At 36.6% G+C, this 16513-nt stretch overlaps 1 protein-coding gene and 1 long non-coding RNA gene across 7 annotated transcripts in view; one reads left to right on the top strand and one right to left on the bottom strand.

The window, feature by feature from the left end:
* The window catches only part of LOC118161518, a 62952-nt gene extending 47221 nt beyond the window's left edge, over window positions 1-15731 (top strand). The window contains exons 3-4 of the long non-coding RNA XR_004748066.1: window positions 12155-12265; window positions 15721-15731. This is a non-coding gene — a long non-coding RNA (uncharacterized LOC118161518). The remainder of the gene's footprint in view (window positions 1-12154; window positions 12266-15720) is intronic.
* BBS9 (Bardet-Biedl syndrome 9) overlaps window positions 1-16513 on the bottom strand; it is a 335690-nt gene that overhangs the window by 125787 nt on the left and 193390 nt on the right. For 4 of the 6 annotated variants that reach the window (XR_004748060.1, XM_035316948.1, XM_035316945.1 and 1 more), the window contains exon 22: window positions 12152-12262. Coding sequence is in view for 5 of the 6 variants with exons in the window: in XM_035316948.1 (XP_035172839.1) it covers window positions 12152-12262 (111 nt within the window). In the remaining variant the exon portion in view is untranslated. Of the gene's footprint in view, window positions 1-2801; window positions 3981-11838; window positions 11865-12151; window positions 12263-16513 lie in introns of those variants that run through there. The other 2 variants (XM_035316946.1, XM_035316949.1) reach the window with 2 other exon arrangements.

The raw sequence follows: 16513 nt of genomic DNA, 5'->3' as shown, positions 1-16513 counted from the left end.
GACGCTGGAGAGCAGCCCCGCAGAGAGGGATCTGGGGATTGAGGTGGACAGCAAGTTGAATATGAGCCAGCAATGTGCCCTGGCAGCCAGGAGGGCCAACCGTATCCTGGGATGCATCAAGCACAACATTGCTAGTTGGTGGAGGGAAGGGATTGTCCCGCTCTACTCTGCGCTAGTGTGGCCTCACCTCGAGTACTGTGTGCAGTTCTGGGCACCACAGTACAAAAAGGACATTAAACTGTTGGAGAGTGTCCAGAGGAGGGCGACGAAGATGGTGAAGGGCCTAGAGGGGAAGATGTATGAGGACCGGCTGAGGTCACTGGGCCTGCTCAGCCTGGAGAAGAGGAGGCTGAGGGGAAACCTCATCGCAGTCTACAGCTTCCTTGCAAGGGGGAGTGGAGAGGCAGGTGATTATTCTCCACAATCACCAGTGATAGGACCCACGGGAACGGTGTTAAGCTGAGGCAGGGGAAGTTTAGGCTCGACATCAGGAAGAGGTTCTTCACCGAGAGGGTGGTCTCACACTGGAACAGGCTCCCCAGGGAAGTAGTCATTGTACCAAGCCTGTCTGAATTTAAGAAGCGATTGGACTGTGCACTTAGTCACATGGTCTAAAATTCTGGGTAGTCCTGTGCGGTACCAGGAGTTGGACTTGATGATCCTTATGCGTCCCTTCCAACTCGGGATATTCTGTGATTCTATGAACTCACATGAGTTCTTAGAGCCTAATATTTTGTATTCTGTTATTGTAGTTGATGTGTCCCTTGACCAGAATGGGCCAGACAACTTGCATTAAATATAGTCAAACTTAGAGCATCATGAATCACAGAATCACAGAATCACAGAATTTCTAGGTTGGAAGAGACCTCAAGATCATCGAGTCCAACCTCTAACCTAACGCTAACAGTCCCCACTAAACCATATCCCTAAGCTCTACATCTAAACGTCTTTTGAAGACTTCCAGGGATGGTGACTCCACCACCTCCCTGGGCAGCCTGTTCCAATGCCTCACAACCCTTTCAGTAAAGAAGCTCTTCCTAACATCTAACCTAAAACTCCCCTGGCACAACTTTAGCCCATTCCCCCTCGTCCTGTCACCAGGCACGTGGGAGAACAGGCCAACCCCCACCTCGCTACAGCCTCCTTTAAGGTATCTGTAGAGAGCGATAAGGTCGCCCCTGAGCCTCCTCTTCTCCAGGCTGAATAAGCCCAGCTCCTTCAGCCGCTCCTCGTAGGACTTGTTCTCCAGGCCCCTCACCAGCTTCGTCGCCCTTCTTTGGACCCGCTCAAGCACCTCCATGTCCTTCTTGTAGGGAGGGGCCCAAAACTGAACACAGTACTCGAGGTGCGGCCTCACCAGAGCCGAGTACAGGGGGACGATCACCTCCCTAGCCCTGCTGGTCACACTATTTCTGATACAAGCCAGGATGCCGTTGGCCTTCTTGGCCACCTGAGCACACTGCTGGCTCATATTCAGCCGACTGTCCACTATCACTCCCAGGTCCTTCTCCGCCTGGCAGCTCTCCAACCACTCATCTCCCAGCCTGTAGCTCTGCTTGGGGTTATTACGCCCCAGGTGCAGGACCCGGCACTTGGCCTTGTTAAACCAACTACTAAAATGAACTACATTTGAATTTCCCAGTGAAGTTTCAAATACAGGACACATTTAAGCACTGGGGGCAACATGGTCACATGCGTTGCATCTCACAGTCACAGGTTATAAGAATCAAATTGAGAACCAAGGACCTTGTGAAAAGCCATCAGCCGTGATAGTTGTGACAGCACATCAAGATGGAGGTGAGGCCCCAAAAGATAATACTATTAAAAATAAAACATTATCTTCTGTGAATTAGGCATACATTCACAACATGGAACTGTGCCACCACGCTTTCAAAGAACTATGGAAGAACTCCTAACACTATCACATACAAACTAAAAATAAGAATTTTATCATACATTTTCAGTAAAATGACTGGTTTTAAGAGCTACAGCCAAAATGACTGAAATATGTACTGCTCCAAAATACTATAATGAGAACTTTCTCTGAATTAAGAATTACTGTGCAACTTTGAGCTACAATAAACTATCAGGATTGGGGGTCTAAGCCTCTTTTGAGACATGTCAACACCAGTATCACAGCATTACCTACCTGTATGAACATGATAATTGCATTACCTTTATAGAATTGTACTGTAGAACCTCATTGGTGCAGCAACTTCTGGAATATTTCACTCTTAAGAGAAAAAAAATCCAGACTTATGAACTCTGGAAATATTCCTCTACTGTTCTTATTTAACTAAGATATGTTCTGGCATCATACATGAACTGTATTACTGCTAGCATCCATTCCTTGACAATGCATCACAAAGCTATACCAATGCACCACGTGGCTTATAATGGCACTGATAATTTTCACAAAATGACATGAAAAACCTATTTGCAATTCTAGTAACTATCTCCAGCAAAAAGTATGTGGGATTGTGCTCCATCATTTCAGACATGTCAGCAGTTCTTTAAAAGAGTCAATGTTTCTATTCAAATCCCTTATTTTTCAAGAGGTTGCAGAGTCAGCCCTCCAGAGAGAACTGATACTAGCAGTTCCAGGTGCCTTTTTGCAATCTTGTACCTCAAAAGTCTTTTTTCCTTTTTGAAATAAAGTTTAATCCTTTAGCTCATAATGTGGATGGCTACCTTTTGGAATGTGGGGGGGAGGGGGTGGGGAGGAAGAGTCTGAGATACTAACATTACTTCTATAAGAATATATTTTGGAAAATAACCTCTAACACTTCCACAATGCCTTCTTTTTTCCAGCAACAGTTCCTGCAGACCTAGACCTAATCTCCCTTAGGTGGCCAATGTTGACAAGCTACAAAGTGAGTCTTGGCTTTTTGTATAACCTGGAAAAAGACACCTGGAAAACCATTTTACAGCTTCATTCTGCATTTAACAAATACTCATATGATATGTCAAACAATACATTAGTACTAACTTTACAATTATGAGAAGGGTAGTGAAACTCAAAGTTTGAGGACAGAAGTAACTTTTATTCTGTAGTCTGACATATATAACATGAACCATACAACTATAATCTGAAGTTTCTGCATCAGACAAAAAAAATCCTTGGAGGTCCCAATGAGATTTCAGAATTTACTAAAAACTTTGGTACAGTTTTTCAGAAGCACAAAGGGTCAAAATGGATTGCTTGTCTTTGTTTTGTGCTATTGAACATGTTCCTTTCAATTACTTTTCATAAATGAACATGGATGGTGGAAGCAAAAAATGTCTGTATTCTCTTCTGCCTGCCAACATTGTCGTCCAGGGCCATGAAAAGCTGACATGAATTTAATAAAAATACCTGGCAGTCACTAAATCTTTCTTGGCTCGGTATGTTGAGTGGGCATTTGAATAATGTTTCTCTGTCCTTTTATTCCCTTTTTTTTTTTTTTTTTTTTTTTTTTTAATAGTACTTTGTTAGAAACCAGAACAGCTTGGATTTTTTATATTTCTCAAAGACTATCAAAACCATATAGGAGCCATTAACATCAAATACAAATGTAAATAATCATTAGCAGAAAGTAATTTTTATAGACACCTCTACAATGTAAAGAAAGTGGAATAGATACCAGTGTACAATCCTGCAAGCCAATAACGATCTGATAAAAGAACTGAAGTGGGGAATAATAGATTAAACTAAACATACACAGTGCAAAGTTATATTTGTTCTGAGCAAAATGATGATTTTTCTGTTAAAAAAAAAAAAATAGATACAAGAAATTGCTTGTAAGAGTCATTAAAGCATTATGTGAGGAAATAGATGCCTTGAGAAACAAGTTGTACTCAGTATTTGGTGAAAAGAGCTCACCATACTGGTAGATTAGAGAAAATAACAGCCAGCAGTTCATATCTACCAGAAACAAAGTGCTGGACATATTTGCACTGTGCGCTTTAGATGACAACATTTGATATGATGGAGAAAATAACTGGCATGGGGAAACAAAAACATTACAAGAAATCTTATAAATATTAGCAAGGAAAACAGACCATTAACTTTCACCACTACAGAGGAAAAGTAAGCAGCAGCAAACAGAAAAGAGTGATTAGACTGCTTTCTGTTCTGCCCATCTTCAATGGCAGAGGAAGACTGAGTGAATGAATCCTAGTGACAGACAAGCACCAAGTTCTCTTATGCTTGGTCATTTAGGATAATTGCCAAGGAAGTATAAATAACACCATTTAGTCATATAAAAAGCTTTTAAACTTCTCTTGTTTTGATTTCTTCCACTGTGCTACGATTCATTTTTTATTAGATATAACATCCATTCAGAACTCTTAACAATGTATTTGGTTTTGGTATTTATTTTTCATATTTAGCCCACCCTTTCTTATCAACCTATGTTTTGCTACATGTTCCTTCCCTTCTACTGTCCATCAGCAATTCTCATGTTCAAAACCTGATAAAAATAAGGAAAGTCTTTTCACAGACTCTCAAAAAGCTGAGGATACAGTATTATATCGCTCCTGCTCCCTTAACTGCAAAAATAGCAACTGTTTGCTAGTAATTTTAAGAATGTCTTGGAGTTCTCAAATCGTAAAACTGTGCTGTGATCTCAGCAATTTCTGGGACATCCCACGAAACAAAGTATAAGGTATCCCTTGGTTCTTTGTTTCATTGACAGTCATGAAACGAACTGTAATTAGTCAATCTTTTTTGTAAACCTTTGAAAGGAAATGTTTTGTAAAACACCACCACAACCTTTGAGATGATCTCTTTACCCACTGCAGAAATATGGATAATACTTGATATAGTGTATTTGAATCTGCAAATATTAGAACATAAAGACTTCCTACTTTCCCATGTATTATGTTACATTTCACAGAAGATCTATATACAAGCTACTATTAAAGGGGAAACTGTACTTCATTTGGTATTGACTTAATGAAGGAATTCTCACATTAATCTTTTAAGCTGCAGTGCTCTTTAGAAAAACAGACTCTGTGGAAAAGAAAACTTCCATAAATCTCTTCAAGTCTCTCCAGAAAAACAGGCTTTTTGTAGCCCAGTGATTTTCTTTGCACCTTTTCTTGTGGAAACAATTAGCTTAGCAGTTTAAAAGTATTAGATGGGCCCAGCTGTAGGCTACTAGTATCTTTTGTTTCAGATGATAATGTCATATAGAAAAAAAACAAAGGATCTAGTCTCACAGTACCACAATATATCAGTGGGAAATATATAAGTGGGCTTCCAATAAGGTTAGGTCTTGAAGAAGCTTTCACTTACCTGCAGCCATCACAGGGTTCAGTGTTTTATGCCAGTTTTGTTTCTGACTCAAGACTCTTTATTAGCTCAAGGACAAAATATTGTGTTGCAACTCAACTGCCAAAATGCTTGAAACCTAACTCAAACTGTCAAAGGCACAGTTACCCCTTCTAACTTCAGCAAAATCCCACTAGTTGCACCTTCAATGATTTTTTAAAAAATACTTCTGAAATCAGACCTGTTCTTACTAATTTTGTCATAAGTACAGAGTAGCCAAGCTTCAGACAATGTTGGTTCAAAACCGTAGCCATGGAGAGCTGAGAAATCTGCAGTGAGAACAATTTTGATCGATACAGTCCGTTTTGAAAGTTCATTATAGGCATGAAATTTTATTCCAGACAGCATGTACATTTTCCCAAAATAATCTTTAGCTTAATTTATACATTTCTACTGATGCATGTTACCATTAGAAATTGATTAGGATTGATTTCTGTCCTATTATACTGTGTAACCTGAAAAAGTTAATTGCTTGGCTATGTTACACTGAAAACACTTTTGCTGTAGTTGGCAGGAATATCAGTATCCAAATGACTACCAGTGTAGCAAACTTGATGATAACTGCAATAACAGCAGTAAGGCCACCTGGATCTTACTTGTGTACTTCAAAAATACACTGTAGTTAGTAATTCTATGTATCAATGTCTGATCTAGAGCAAATAGAAATTTTAATAAACCTCCTCTCATAGATTTTTTACAGCACATTTCAACACCTTTCAAGACTAATTCAAGGATGTCTCCCTGCTCATTTGTGTAGGTAAACGACAATAATAAGAAAGGTACAATATAAAAATAGATACACTCAGTAGAAGTTGGCAACAAATTTTATCCAAAAGCTTTTTAGTTGTTTGTGCTAAGCCAAATGTTTAAGAATATTCCTTTCTGAAATCAAACAAAGGAAACCCTATCGTAACACTTTATCTTGTAATTACATTATTTTGTGATGAGTTACTCTGTATATTGCAGTTTCACACACTTGTGTATTCATATAAATCGTGATTTATAAGAAAAAATTAGGCACATACCTAAATTTTCAATGTGCCACTGGGCCCTTTAAAGAAAAATGTTTCCAATCTTCTTTACTAACAAGAATTGTTTATGTAAGGTTGTAGTAACTGTCTATCTTTGTGGGCTGGAATCATCTAACAGTTCCTGAAATTGTCTAGGCACAATAATGTCAGCAATCTTTGATTAGAAAGCTAACATTGAAAGATCTTCTTAAACTGCAGTCACAGCATCTACGTAAACATTTTCATACAGCTATCTAGATAAAATAACATATAAAATAACAAATAAAATACAATAAATAAAACTTGTAGGAAAAGACATGCAGCTGTGCAACGTCTGGGTGAAACTTTGGAGAATGTTTTGAAAATTTTGCTCAGTATGTGGTTTTCCTGGAGTTTATAGCTCAACCTCACAATCATTTCTGTGTAGCTGTCTTTGTATTTAATCTAAAGTAATAAGCCAGATGCTTTAAATTAAAGACCGTTAAAATCTATTACAATATATAACTAAAAATGCGGAGGCGTTTTTGGTCTTAGATGCAATGAGTATTAAAATATGAAAGTATATTTATTTTACTAAATATAATCATACAAGAAGAGTACTTTGAAATTTAATCTTTAAGTCATCTAAATATTTGCATGACACCAAAATACAAAGAATTTAACTAAAAACAGTGGTAGCACAGTAACGAGTGCAAATGCCAAACCTTTGGTCTCATGAATAGCTTATCTGAAATATTTGTATTTAAACAATTAATGTAAATACCAGCCCATGGTCTTTGTTGCTCTCTCAGAAATTCAATGTGAATTATCATGGCAAATTTAGGCAAATATTTCACATAAATATTTAAAACTTTCTTTGGTTAGATAGATCATTTGCAAGATAGATTTACAGAATCATGGTGAAAAATTCTGCCAGGAATATCAAGTCTTACATGCTGTGAGAATTCTAACAGCTGCATGACATGAAACTTGACAAATCTGACTCCCAGTGTTGTAAAATCATGAACAACTAAGTAAACTGCAAAGCGATCCGAACTATTGTTCCACAAAAATAAATAAATAAACAAAAAAAGCACCCCAGTCTCTGATTCATACTAATTGTTCATTTCATTTTCCTACAACATTGCTTGAGGTGGAGGTACTCATGATTTACCAGCATGAAACTCCTTACTCATAAAAATGCAATTGGATCCATTATGCCTATTGACTAGGAATATAGGTTAAAAAAAAATACGGTAATTCTTACATTCTAAGCAGTGGGCAGCAGTAGCATACGAGGAATACAGAACAGTCAATTTAATGGATACATTCTGACAAATACAATTGCGCTTATTTCATCCAAAAGATCCCCACTTCCTTATACTTATTTCCTACAAGCTCCATTTCCATCTCTCTCAGAAATAGTTAAGAACTTGAGAAAGAGATTTTCTGAATTATGCTTAACTGTTACCTTCCAGAGCATATGAAAACTTCTCATTGAAACAATACCACTCACTCTATCAAGATGACTGCAACTTCAGTATGAAAATATAACTTGTAAAGAAGAAAATGGAAGACAACAGGAAGAGCATAACAAACAGAAAGGAAGCCTACAGGACCTGTACAAAAGAGAGTCTACAATCACTGTATTTGTACTTGTGATTGCAGTAGAGGTCAGCGTATCTGTATTGGTATTGTAGTTGTAAGCTCATGGAAAAAAAGTAATTATGAAACAACAGAGACTTCAAAGTGGACTCAGAACTTAAAATCATACTCAAGCTCTCTACCAGCCTGACGAGATCTGTGCTGCTCTGTCCTCACACTAACCGAAACACCAAGATTAAAGTTAGCAGGAGTAGATTTATCATGCTCAAGTTACTCCTCCAAATGTAATTCACACAGACACAGTGCCTTGAGGGGGTATGAGGGAAGAAGAATTATGTTCCATTCATTGGGATGGAGAACATTCAAGGGAGTATTTTTGTACACATTCAAAGCAAAAGATGTTTACGAGAATCTTACAACTGCAATAATAGTATTCTTTCTCAAATATTATGAACCTGATCCCATTCTTTAGTATGGAGTCACAACACACGTGGATTAGGAAAAAATAAAATAAAAATCAGCATGAACTATGTCAGCAGTAAAAATTAAACACCATACAGCCATTAATTCCCTCTCCAAAGAGATTCCATGACTGGGCCAGAATCATTCATTCTGTCCTTGCAAAGACTTGCATCAAGACTGCTAGATTTCATCTTTGGCTGTCCTAAGAATCCATTCCAACTCATTGACATTTATAGCAGCTGCATGGAAAGTCTCAATGTAATATTTTATACTAGATGACATGCAAATCTGTGACCAGATGCTACCCTACAGCATACTCATAGCACAGCATGATCTTCGATGTCTTAGTCCCTAAAGATCTTTACATATCCACAACACATTTAAGGCTGTGACCTCTTTGCTAGGTCTACATTGGTTCATAAAATTAATTTTAAAAATTCTCAGTGTGCCCAAAGACCATACTAGCATACAATGCAGTGACTGGCACCCATCTCTGTTCACCACATACAATCTCTTTAGCAAGAGATTGGCAAGCTCAAGTATTTATTAGCAGCAAGAGTTCAATGCAAACTAAATGGTGTATTATATATGGGTATTTACTTAGAGTTTTGTTAAGTTCTACTGCCAGGGTTCGATGCTGTACTATAACAGGCAGTTTGCTAGCAATAATGGAGATAGCTAGCTCAAGACTAGACAAACATTGTCCAGGCAAGCAGACATCACAGCAGTAATAATTTAAATATACTGACAGGGAGCCCACAGTCTGGCACATAATTCAGGACTCCTCTTGCTCTTGATGCTTTCTCTTTAGCTCATTTTTCCTCTGTGTTCCAGCCTCCTTAATAGCACTTCTCTTCAGCAGATTTAGACCCACAAGCAATTTAACTATAACCAACCAAGATGTCCTAGTACAGCATCTCAGGGAGAATTCTTGTTTCTCCCTTTCTCTATGAAGCACTCCCAGAGCTTCCTGCTGAGATATTTGCAAGTCAAATGTTATTGTTCTTTTCAGTAGATAATATGCTTTGTTCTGTTTTCTTCTACTGCTATGGAGAACTGCTTCCATTTTGCCATAATCTAGCATTCTGTATCAGTGGGAAAATCAGAGTTTATCCCTTTTTCTGATATAGAAATGATCCTATTATGGCAAGTACACTACTTCTTTTTTGCACTACATTGTATATAACTATAAATGGACTTTAACCTGTACAAAATACTGTTGCTACGATTTGGTCTGGCAGCAGACTGAGCAAGTACATAACTACACTTTTCACTGTTTTGATAGATGGAAGTCCACTAGATTCAGGTGATGTTCTCCACTGACCTACAGAATTCTTTGGAATATTCTAACTTGATTAGCTCATTTTATTCCTTTGATTTCCATCTTCCTCTGTGAATGCAAGTCTGTTACTTAGATATGTTTCTTTTCATGTTCCCTACTCAGGGGTATCAACCTTTGTGCCCACATCCACACATAAGCATATCAGTTGACCTGACACGGCCATATGGAAAACATCAGCTAAATGCAGAAATTTGTCTGAAGCCAGTATTAATTCTTCACTGCAGTTAAACTACCTCCATAGCGAGAGGTATGAATAACAAATACCACCTACAAAAAGAAAAAACAAACAAACAAACAAAAAAAAAACCTCTCATTTTATAACCAAAATCTGTCTTGAACTCCCTCAGGAAATGAAGGAAGATCTATCAAGAAAGAAAGAATTTCAAATTTACTTTCTCCCTTTTGCTTTTCTCTTGTTGATTGGGCATAGCTAAATTAAATGCAAAGTTAAAAAAAAAAAAAAAAAAAGATACAGAAGATAAATTTCCTTTGAGGGCTCAGCATACTCACCATGCTCTTGCTGTAGTCTCTAGTGTTCTCTGAACAAGAACTCAGGCCAAAAATATCATGTACAGAAAACACTGCAATGCTGTGCTTTCATGCCTGGTGTTACCTTATGGTTTAAGTAGCTCCCTTGGCTCTTAAACGTGTAGCAATTAGAATTTCCAGACAGCTCAGTGGCAGATATTCTAGGCTCCCTCTGTATTGCAGCACTAACTGGCAGATGGCAGTCAATTCTTACTGTGATTAATTAAATTAATTGGTATAACACATCTATAAACCTAAAGACTTATTTAAAGTTTTTAAATTTTTCATTCTGCCATTTATAGAAAGTTACAAAACAACAGCCAGTTGCGTGATGCAAGTCTCAATTTTCTGAGACTAAGACTTACATGGGCTAAAATTTATAGTAGGATATGCAGGTCCCAATGCTTCTGTTTCTGGAATTAATTCATATATCTTTACACTTTTCCTATCATTATAGATTTTTCAGCCATCAGGTTATTTAAACACAGAGTATTATCTCCTGAAGAACACTGAAATGCACTCTCTAAATTACCACCCCACCTGCTTGATCAGAAGAATGGAGCATCAGACAAACAGGGGGATTGCCTGTCACATGCTTCTGATTTATAGGTGCAGTTGCCTGAAGCTGGAATTTTATCAATATTGCATCCTACATAAGAGAGATGATATACTTACTAGGAGGGCACTTAATATATCTCTATGACAAAGGTTAAACAATACATATGTCAACTTTGACAGCTTCCCTTCTTCTGACCTGAAGTCGCTGTGCAAGTAATAAGCACTCTAGAAAAGTCCAAGCTGTAGGCCTTCAGTGGATTTTTCAGGTTGTTTTAGTGAGCAGATACTCATTCTGGAGTTTCAAGTTAAATTGTGACAATTATTACACATTGTTCTAATATGTATCTTTCTTCCCTGGCCACTATTAAAATTCACTAAGACAAATTTTGCTATTGCAATTAACTATATGTTCCCACTCCATGCCTGTCTGTGTAAGAGTTGGCCAGACAAACAAGAAGTTGGATGGACAACAAACAAATTATTAACTGCTTTCTGCAGACGTGTAAGGACTTTCTAACCTTCTATTTCTGAATATTGATGGATGCAACCTCTGTGTTTCTTCTATTCTTCTTAGCCTGACTTCAAAACCCATCTATAGTGAACAAATCTGATATATGAACAACACTGAAATATGTTTAAAATTAAATGCTTGATAAAGGCATAATAAACAATGAAGGGGGGAAAAAAGTTAAGGTACAACTTAGTAAACAGAATGAGACATTGTCTTAAGTCTGAGAGCTTACCAGGCACTTTATTAAACTGCAATGCACTACTTTACAGTATTGCTCTTAAAATATGTTAACACTATATCACAGTTCCCGGCAGCATGAAGTCTTTCCAGAAAATGTGTCATCACCATATGCAGCATATTTTATAGCTAGTATAATTTTATTCTATTATATCCAATAATATTTTTCTGAAATTCTAGGAAGTCTTCCTACAAATGATAAGTAATGCCTATATTTTAATCAGCTGGCACAAAGTCTAACCTGCCATACTGCAGAAAAAAAAAATAATAATAATAATCCTTTTATTGCAGAAAACATTCCTCAGTTTCATTCTGCTCCTGTGGAAGAGGTTGTGAATAAAATTTTCAAGAGTCTCATTCATAACATGACACAAAACCTTTCAACTGTATAGCTTTTTAATTCCAAGACTGATTTCTACAATTTACATCTTGACAGAAGTAGCTGAATAAACTCAGATCCTATATATTTTAGTATTAAGACAATAAAAATTTAAAATGATACTAAGAAAGCCTGAAATGTATACTGTTTGTTTCACAAGTCCACAAGCATTCTGAAAAGAGCTATGCATTATCTAAGTAAAGCAAAGTAATTTTCCTTTTCTTACCAGGCTTGGATTTCTGCTTTGTGGCATGCTTGTGATTGGTAAATGTTGCCATGGAGCCCGGTACAACTACTCTTTCCTCCAAGTCAGACTCTGGGATTGTAGAACAGCCACCTAGTAGAAAAGGGAAGAGCCATAATGCGGTGTTTATGTAACAAAACAAATTCACCAGTGCACAATAAAGGAAAAGAGGTGACGGACTAACTGACATGAAATCCCAAGAACATATAAAACCCAAATAGCCTCAACTTAAAAATAATATTAAAGAAAAAAAATCAGTGAAGTGAAAGAAAACTGTTACCATTGTTCAGAACAATGATTATGCCTTAATGACTTCTCTCTACTACCTACTTTGGTTTAAAAAAGAGTTTCAATGTATCTAGCCCATAGAATATTTAAAACTGGTTACACATAGAAACTGGAAATAACATGGTATGTGCTAAAGATCAGGTTACAAGGAGCTAGATTTGTAATAAAATTGTAAAAATTGTAAAAAAAATAAAATAACTACGTGTGAATGAAATAACTGTACAAAGTCAACAAACCTTATGAAGACCGTTAGCTTGTCACAGAGAATGACATATGATGATATTTATTGGATACACAGTATTTTTAATTAGTGCTAGAGATAGGCAAACATGGACACTTTCACTGTACTGGCAATGCCTTACCATCACGTGATCTTAGGATGCATGATATAATGGATTCTTTGTATTTTCTATATTGCTTTTTTTAGTTCATTAGAGAACACAATGACTAGTAGCATTCTCTTCAAGCATGTTTAAACATTTCTGTTTAAAATATGACAAGAGGGACAATCTAGTAGTAGTACCACTCTAAGACAGCTGCAGTAGTTTGCAATGGAGTAGATTAATAAAAAATTATTTCAAAAGGGCTGTGACCAGGACTTGGGAGAAAGTGTCCCTGTTCCACAGCAAAGGCCATTGCCTTACAATGACTGTATTGCTAACAATATATTACACAGTTCAAATGCTAAGCTTGTCACATTTGTAAGCTTTTCAGTGGCTAACAATGAGTAGCTTTTGTCAAATCTAAAATTTCAAAGCAGGGAGGAACATTTTAAAACGCTAGCTTTTTAGTCCTGCTTAAATGCTACCCTTTTCCCCAATACATTTATCAAATAATTCATGTTTCTAGATCTTTTATTTAACTATTCTGGGCAGTTCTCGCTAAAGCCTGAAACGCTGCCCAGCTATTTCAAATTAACACTTGATCAGAAACCCAATACAGTACACTAGAGGCTCTGGTCTTGACTACAGGCAAATATTCACCTGCTTTCAAATTTAGCTCGTATTTAAATATATTGTTTGTCCAGGACCTAACCTGGCATATCTTTCTCACCGTCCTTCCCGGATCACCACTCTCAAGCAAACAAGTGCATGTACTTATCTACTGTATTCTGAAAGCACACATTTACAAACAGCATAAAGTCCCAGTGGAGAACACAGACTTTTCTCCTTCATGTCACAGGTTTTGAAAAGAAATGTTGAAAATATTGAAATTTTGAAATGTTCTACTTCAAGCCCTATAACCAGTGTATCCAATTTGCAGCAACATAGGCTGTTCTCTCCTTAAAAAAGTACATTAATTATAAAACATTTGGAAAAAAATGATGTTGCTTCCTCAAATAGAAGAACTGCAGCATATATATATATATATAGAGAGAGAGAGAGAGAGAAAATATATATATGTTGTGTATATATATATATATGTGTGTAATATATATATATTACTATATTCCAGATACACCCTGACAGAAAGTGTAACATACATTAAGGGTTTGTGTTTGGTTTAGAGAAAGCAAATCTTTTCTGTTAGAAAGGAATGTTAGGAGTGAATGTGTCAACAATGTGCAGACTCATATGACCCATGACAACTTCAGATATTTAGGGTTCCCGCTATTGAAACTGAAGGAGAAAATGGGAAATGAGGAAAATGTCTTCATATTAAAATACCTCAACGTAGGAGCAATGTCTGACATTGCATTAAATATAAACAAACCCACACCCTAAATGAAAATAAATATTAGCAAACTAAAACTTTTGCTCCCATTTGCAAATCATGAGTAAAATGTAAACTGAGATTTGATGAAATTGAAACCACTGCTTTAAAAGTAATTTTCATTCTTATTCCTCAGATAAAATCTACCCTATTAAACAGAAATCTCTAAAGAAATCTCTAAAATTTTTCACAAGGTTTATTCTAAAGCCTGAAATTCTGTAATGTATACAGCCTTGAGAATTTATGGCTTTTGGTACCAAAATATTTCATTAGTCATCAACACTGATAGTAACTGATAAGAGTCGGAAAAGGTCTGTTTGCCCTTAGTTACAACACACTACTTGCTGAAAGGAAGCAAAACTTCCTGCTCTTGATTTTGATGTGAGAGATTTGTTACAAGTAAATCATGTCAACAGATACTATCAGAACGTACTAAAGTTAAAAGCAAAATTCATTTTTTCCATAACTTTAATTTCTTGACAGAGAATAGTCAGGACTGAAACATTACCAGTGATAAACTATTTCACATAAAAAGAAAGTCCACACAGAATACACAGAGCAGAACTATCATCATTTTCAGTATTACGAGTAGCAATTATTTCTTATTTATGCAAGGATACTAATAACTGTTACACATTGTTTTTTAAATGCTGTTGTTTTGGAAATTTAGTCAATATCCTGGGAGCAGTGTTCTCAGTGGATCTGGATTTTACCCAGAACTCTCACTCCAAAAATTATTTACATGAATGACCAAACAAGAAAGCAATACAATAGTTATGTTTTTAGTGTTTCGAGGCAATGATGTCTACGTGATCAAGACAGCCGTGCCACTGCTTTCACTGTCTTTATCTTCCAATACCAGCATTACTTTCTAACTGAAGAAACAACTGAATCTGCTGAACTACACCGCTTCGATTGCTCCCTTACCTAGGGTGAGGTAGAATGTCTGGACTCTCATCCACATCAACCTGTAGAAACTGTAAGTGGTATCTGCTTCTTCCAGTGTAACCGACTGTGAATTCCATTGTCTTGCTCGTTGACACAGGTAACCCACCCTCATGATAAAAATGGACACCCTTCACAACATGCTATGATTTCCCACAGGAAAGGACGAGTGGGAACCATAACAGGCAATTGCCACACTGGAAGAACCAAAACTTTCACTAAAGAAAGTGGTAAACTTTCACTAGGCTAAAGAGAAAATTGGATAAGGAACAAATATGCTCCAGCAAATATAATATTTACACCACAGTAGTCCAGGATTTTGTAATTCAAAAATACTTTATAATTCAGAGTGATATGTAACAGTAGCCTGAAAAGAAACTCTTTCTTCTTCAGACTATAAGCTCTTTCTAACTTCATACTGCAGGGGTTCTACTGAGGGTATCTCTTCTACCTTCTCTGGTTAGAGTTTAACAGAATTCTTAATTTAAGTCAGAAAAAATTCTTTGAATTCTTAGATATCTTTGTATACATTTCAGAAGGTATCCACCAAATGTCTGTTTTAGCAAACACAGAAAATTTTTATCTATCTAAAGTCCTAAAAGAAGTCACAGCAGCAGAATCATTCATGTTCATTGATAATTAGGTGAATGGTACAAGGCAGAAAAGTAAAATATTTAAGGAAAAAAGAGGCAGGAATAGCACATAAATCTACAGACTGGAAAAGATCCAAGTTGAGAAGTTCTCCAGATGTCAGTCTGTAAACAGTGCTTCATAAAATGAATTTCCCCATTAATCGTTGGCAGGAATAACATGTATAATATGTTATTACATTTGACCCACTCTTTCCCTCTTTTCTGTGTAGCTAAATTCTTCTCTGACATCACAGATCTTTTATCAGTTGTGATAAATCCAAGAAACCAGCTGTGGTCAGCAGAACTGTTTGATAGGGTACAACATGCATAAAATTACACTCAAGCTAATTGTGAACTTTGTTCACCAAAGGAAATGAGACTTCTCTTGTTTATTTTCACTACATCTGTTTTTGTAACACATTTGGTTCTTAAGTTGGAAAAAGACACCCACACCCAAAGGAAATATAAACATAATACACACTGAAAAAAAAATTAAGTACTGACAGTTTTCCTACAGGTTCCTATCACCGTGTTTATGGACATTTTAATATGGCTCTAAAAGTTTAAAAACAGGAAAACAAAAGTAGTATACATCTAAAGGATGAAAAGGCACTTTGAGGAAAAGACCATTTGGGCTTCCTCTTTCTCTTCCAGTCAGTCACAATCTAAACTATTCATAAAGTTTCCATTTTCCTCTGAAATTAACTCTCTTACAAGAAGCTACAGAAAGAAGAAAAATAATGCTTCCTGAGCAGTGTTTGGCAGC

Source organism: Oxyura jamaicensis, chromosome 2, assembly GCF_011077185.1.
Source record: "Oxyura jamaicensis isolate SHBP4307 breed ruddy duck chromosome 2, BPBGC_Ojam_1.0, whole genome shotgun sequence".
Lineage (NCBI taxonomy): Eukaryota > Metazoa > Chordata > Aves > Anseriformes > Anatidae > Oxyura > Oxyura jamaicensis.
The sequence above is the reverse complement of the archived record's forward strand: the minus strand, read 5'-3'. Positions and strand labels throughout refer to the sequence as shown.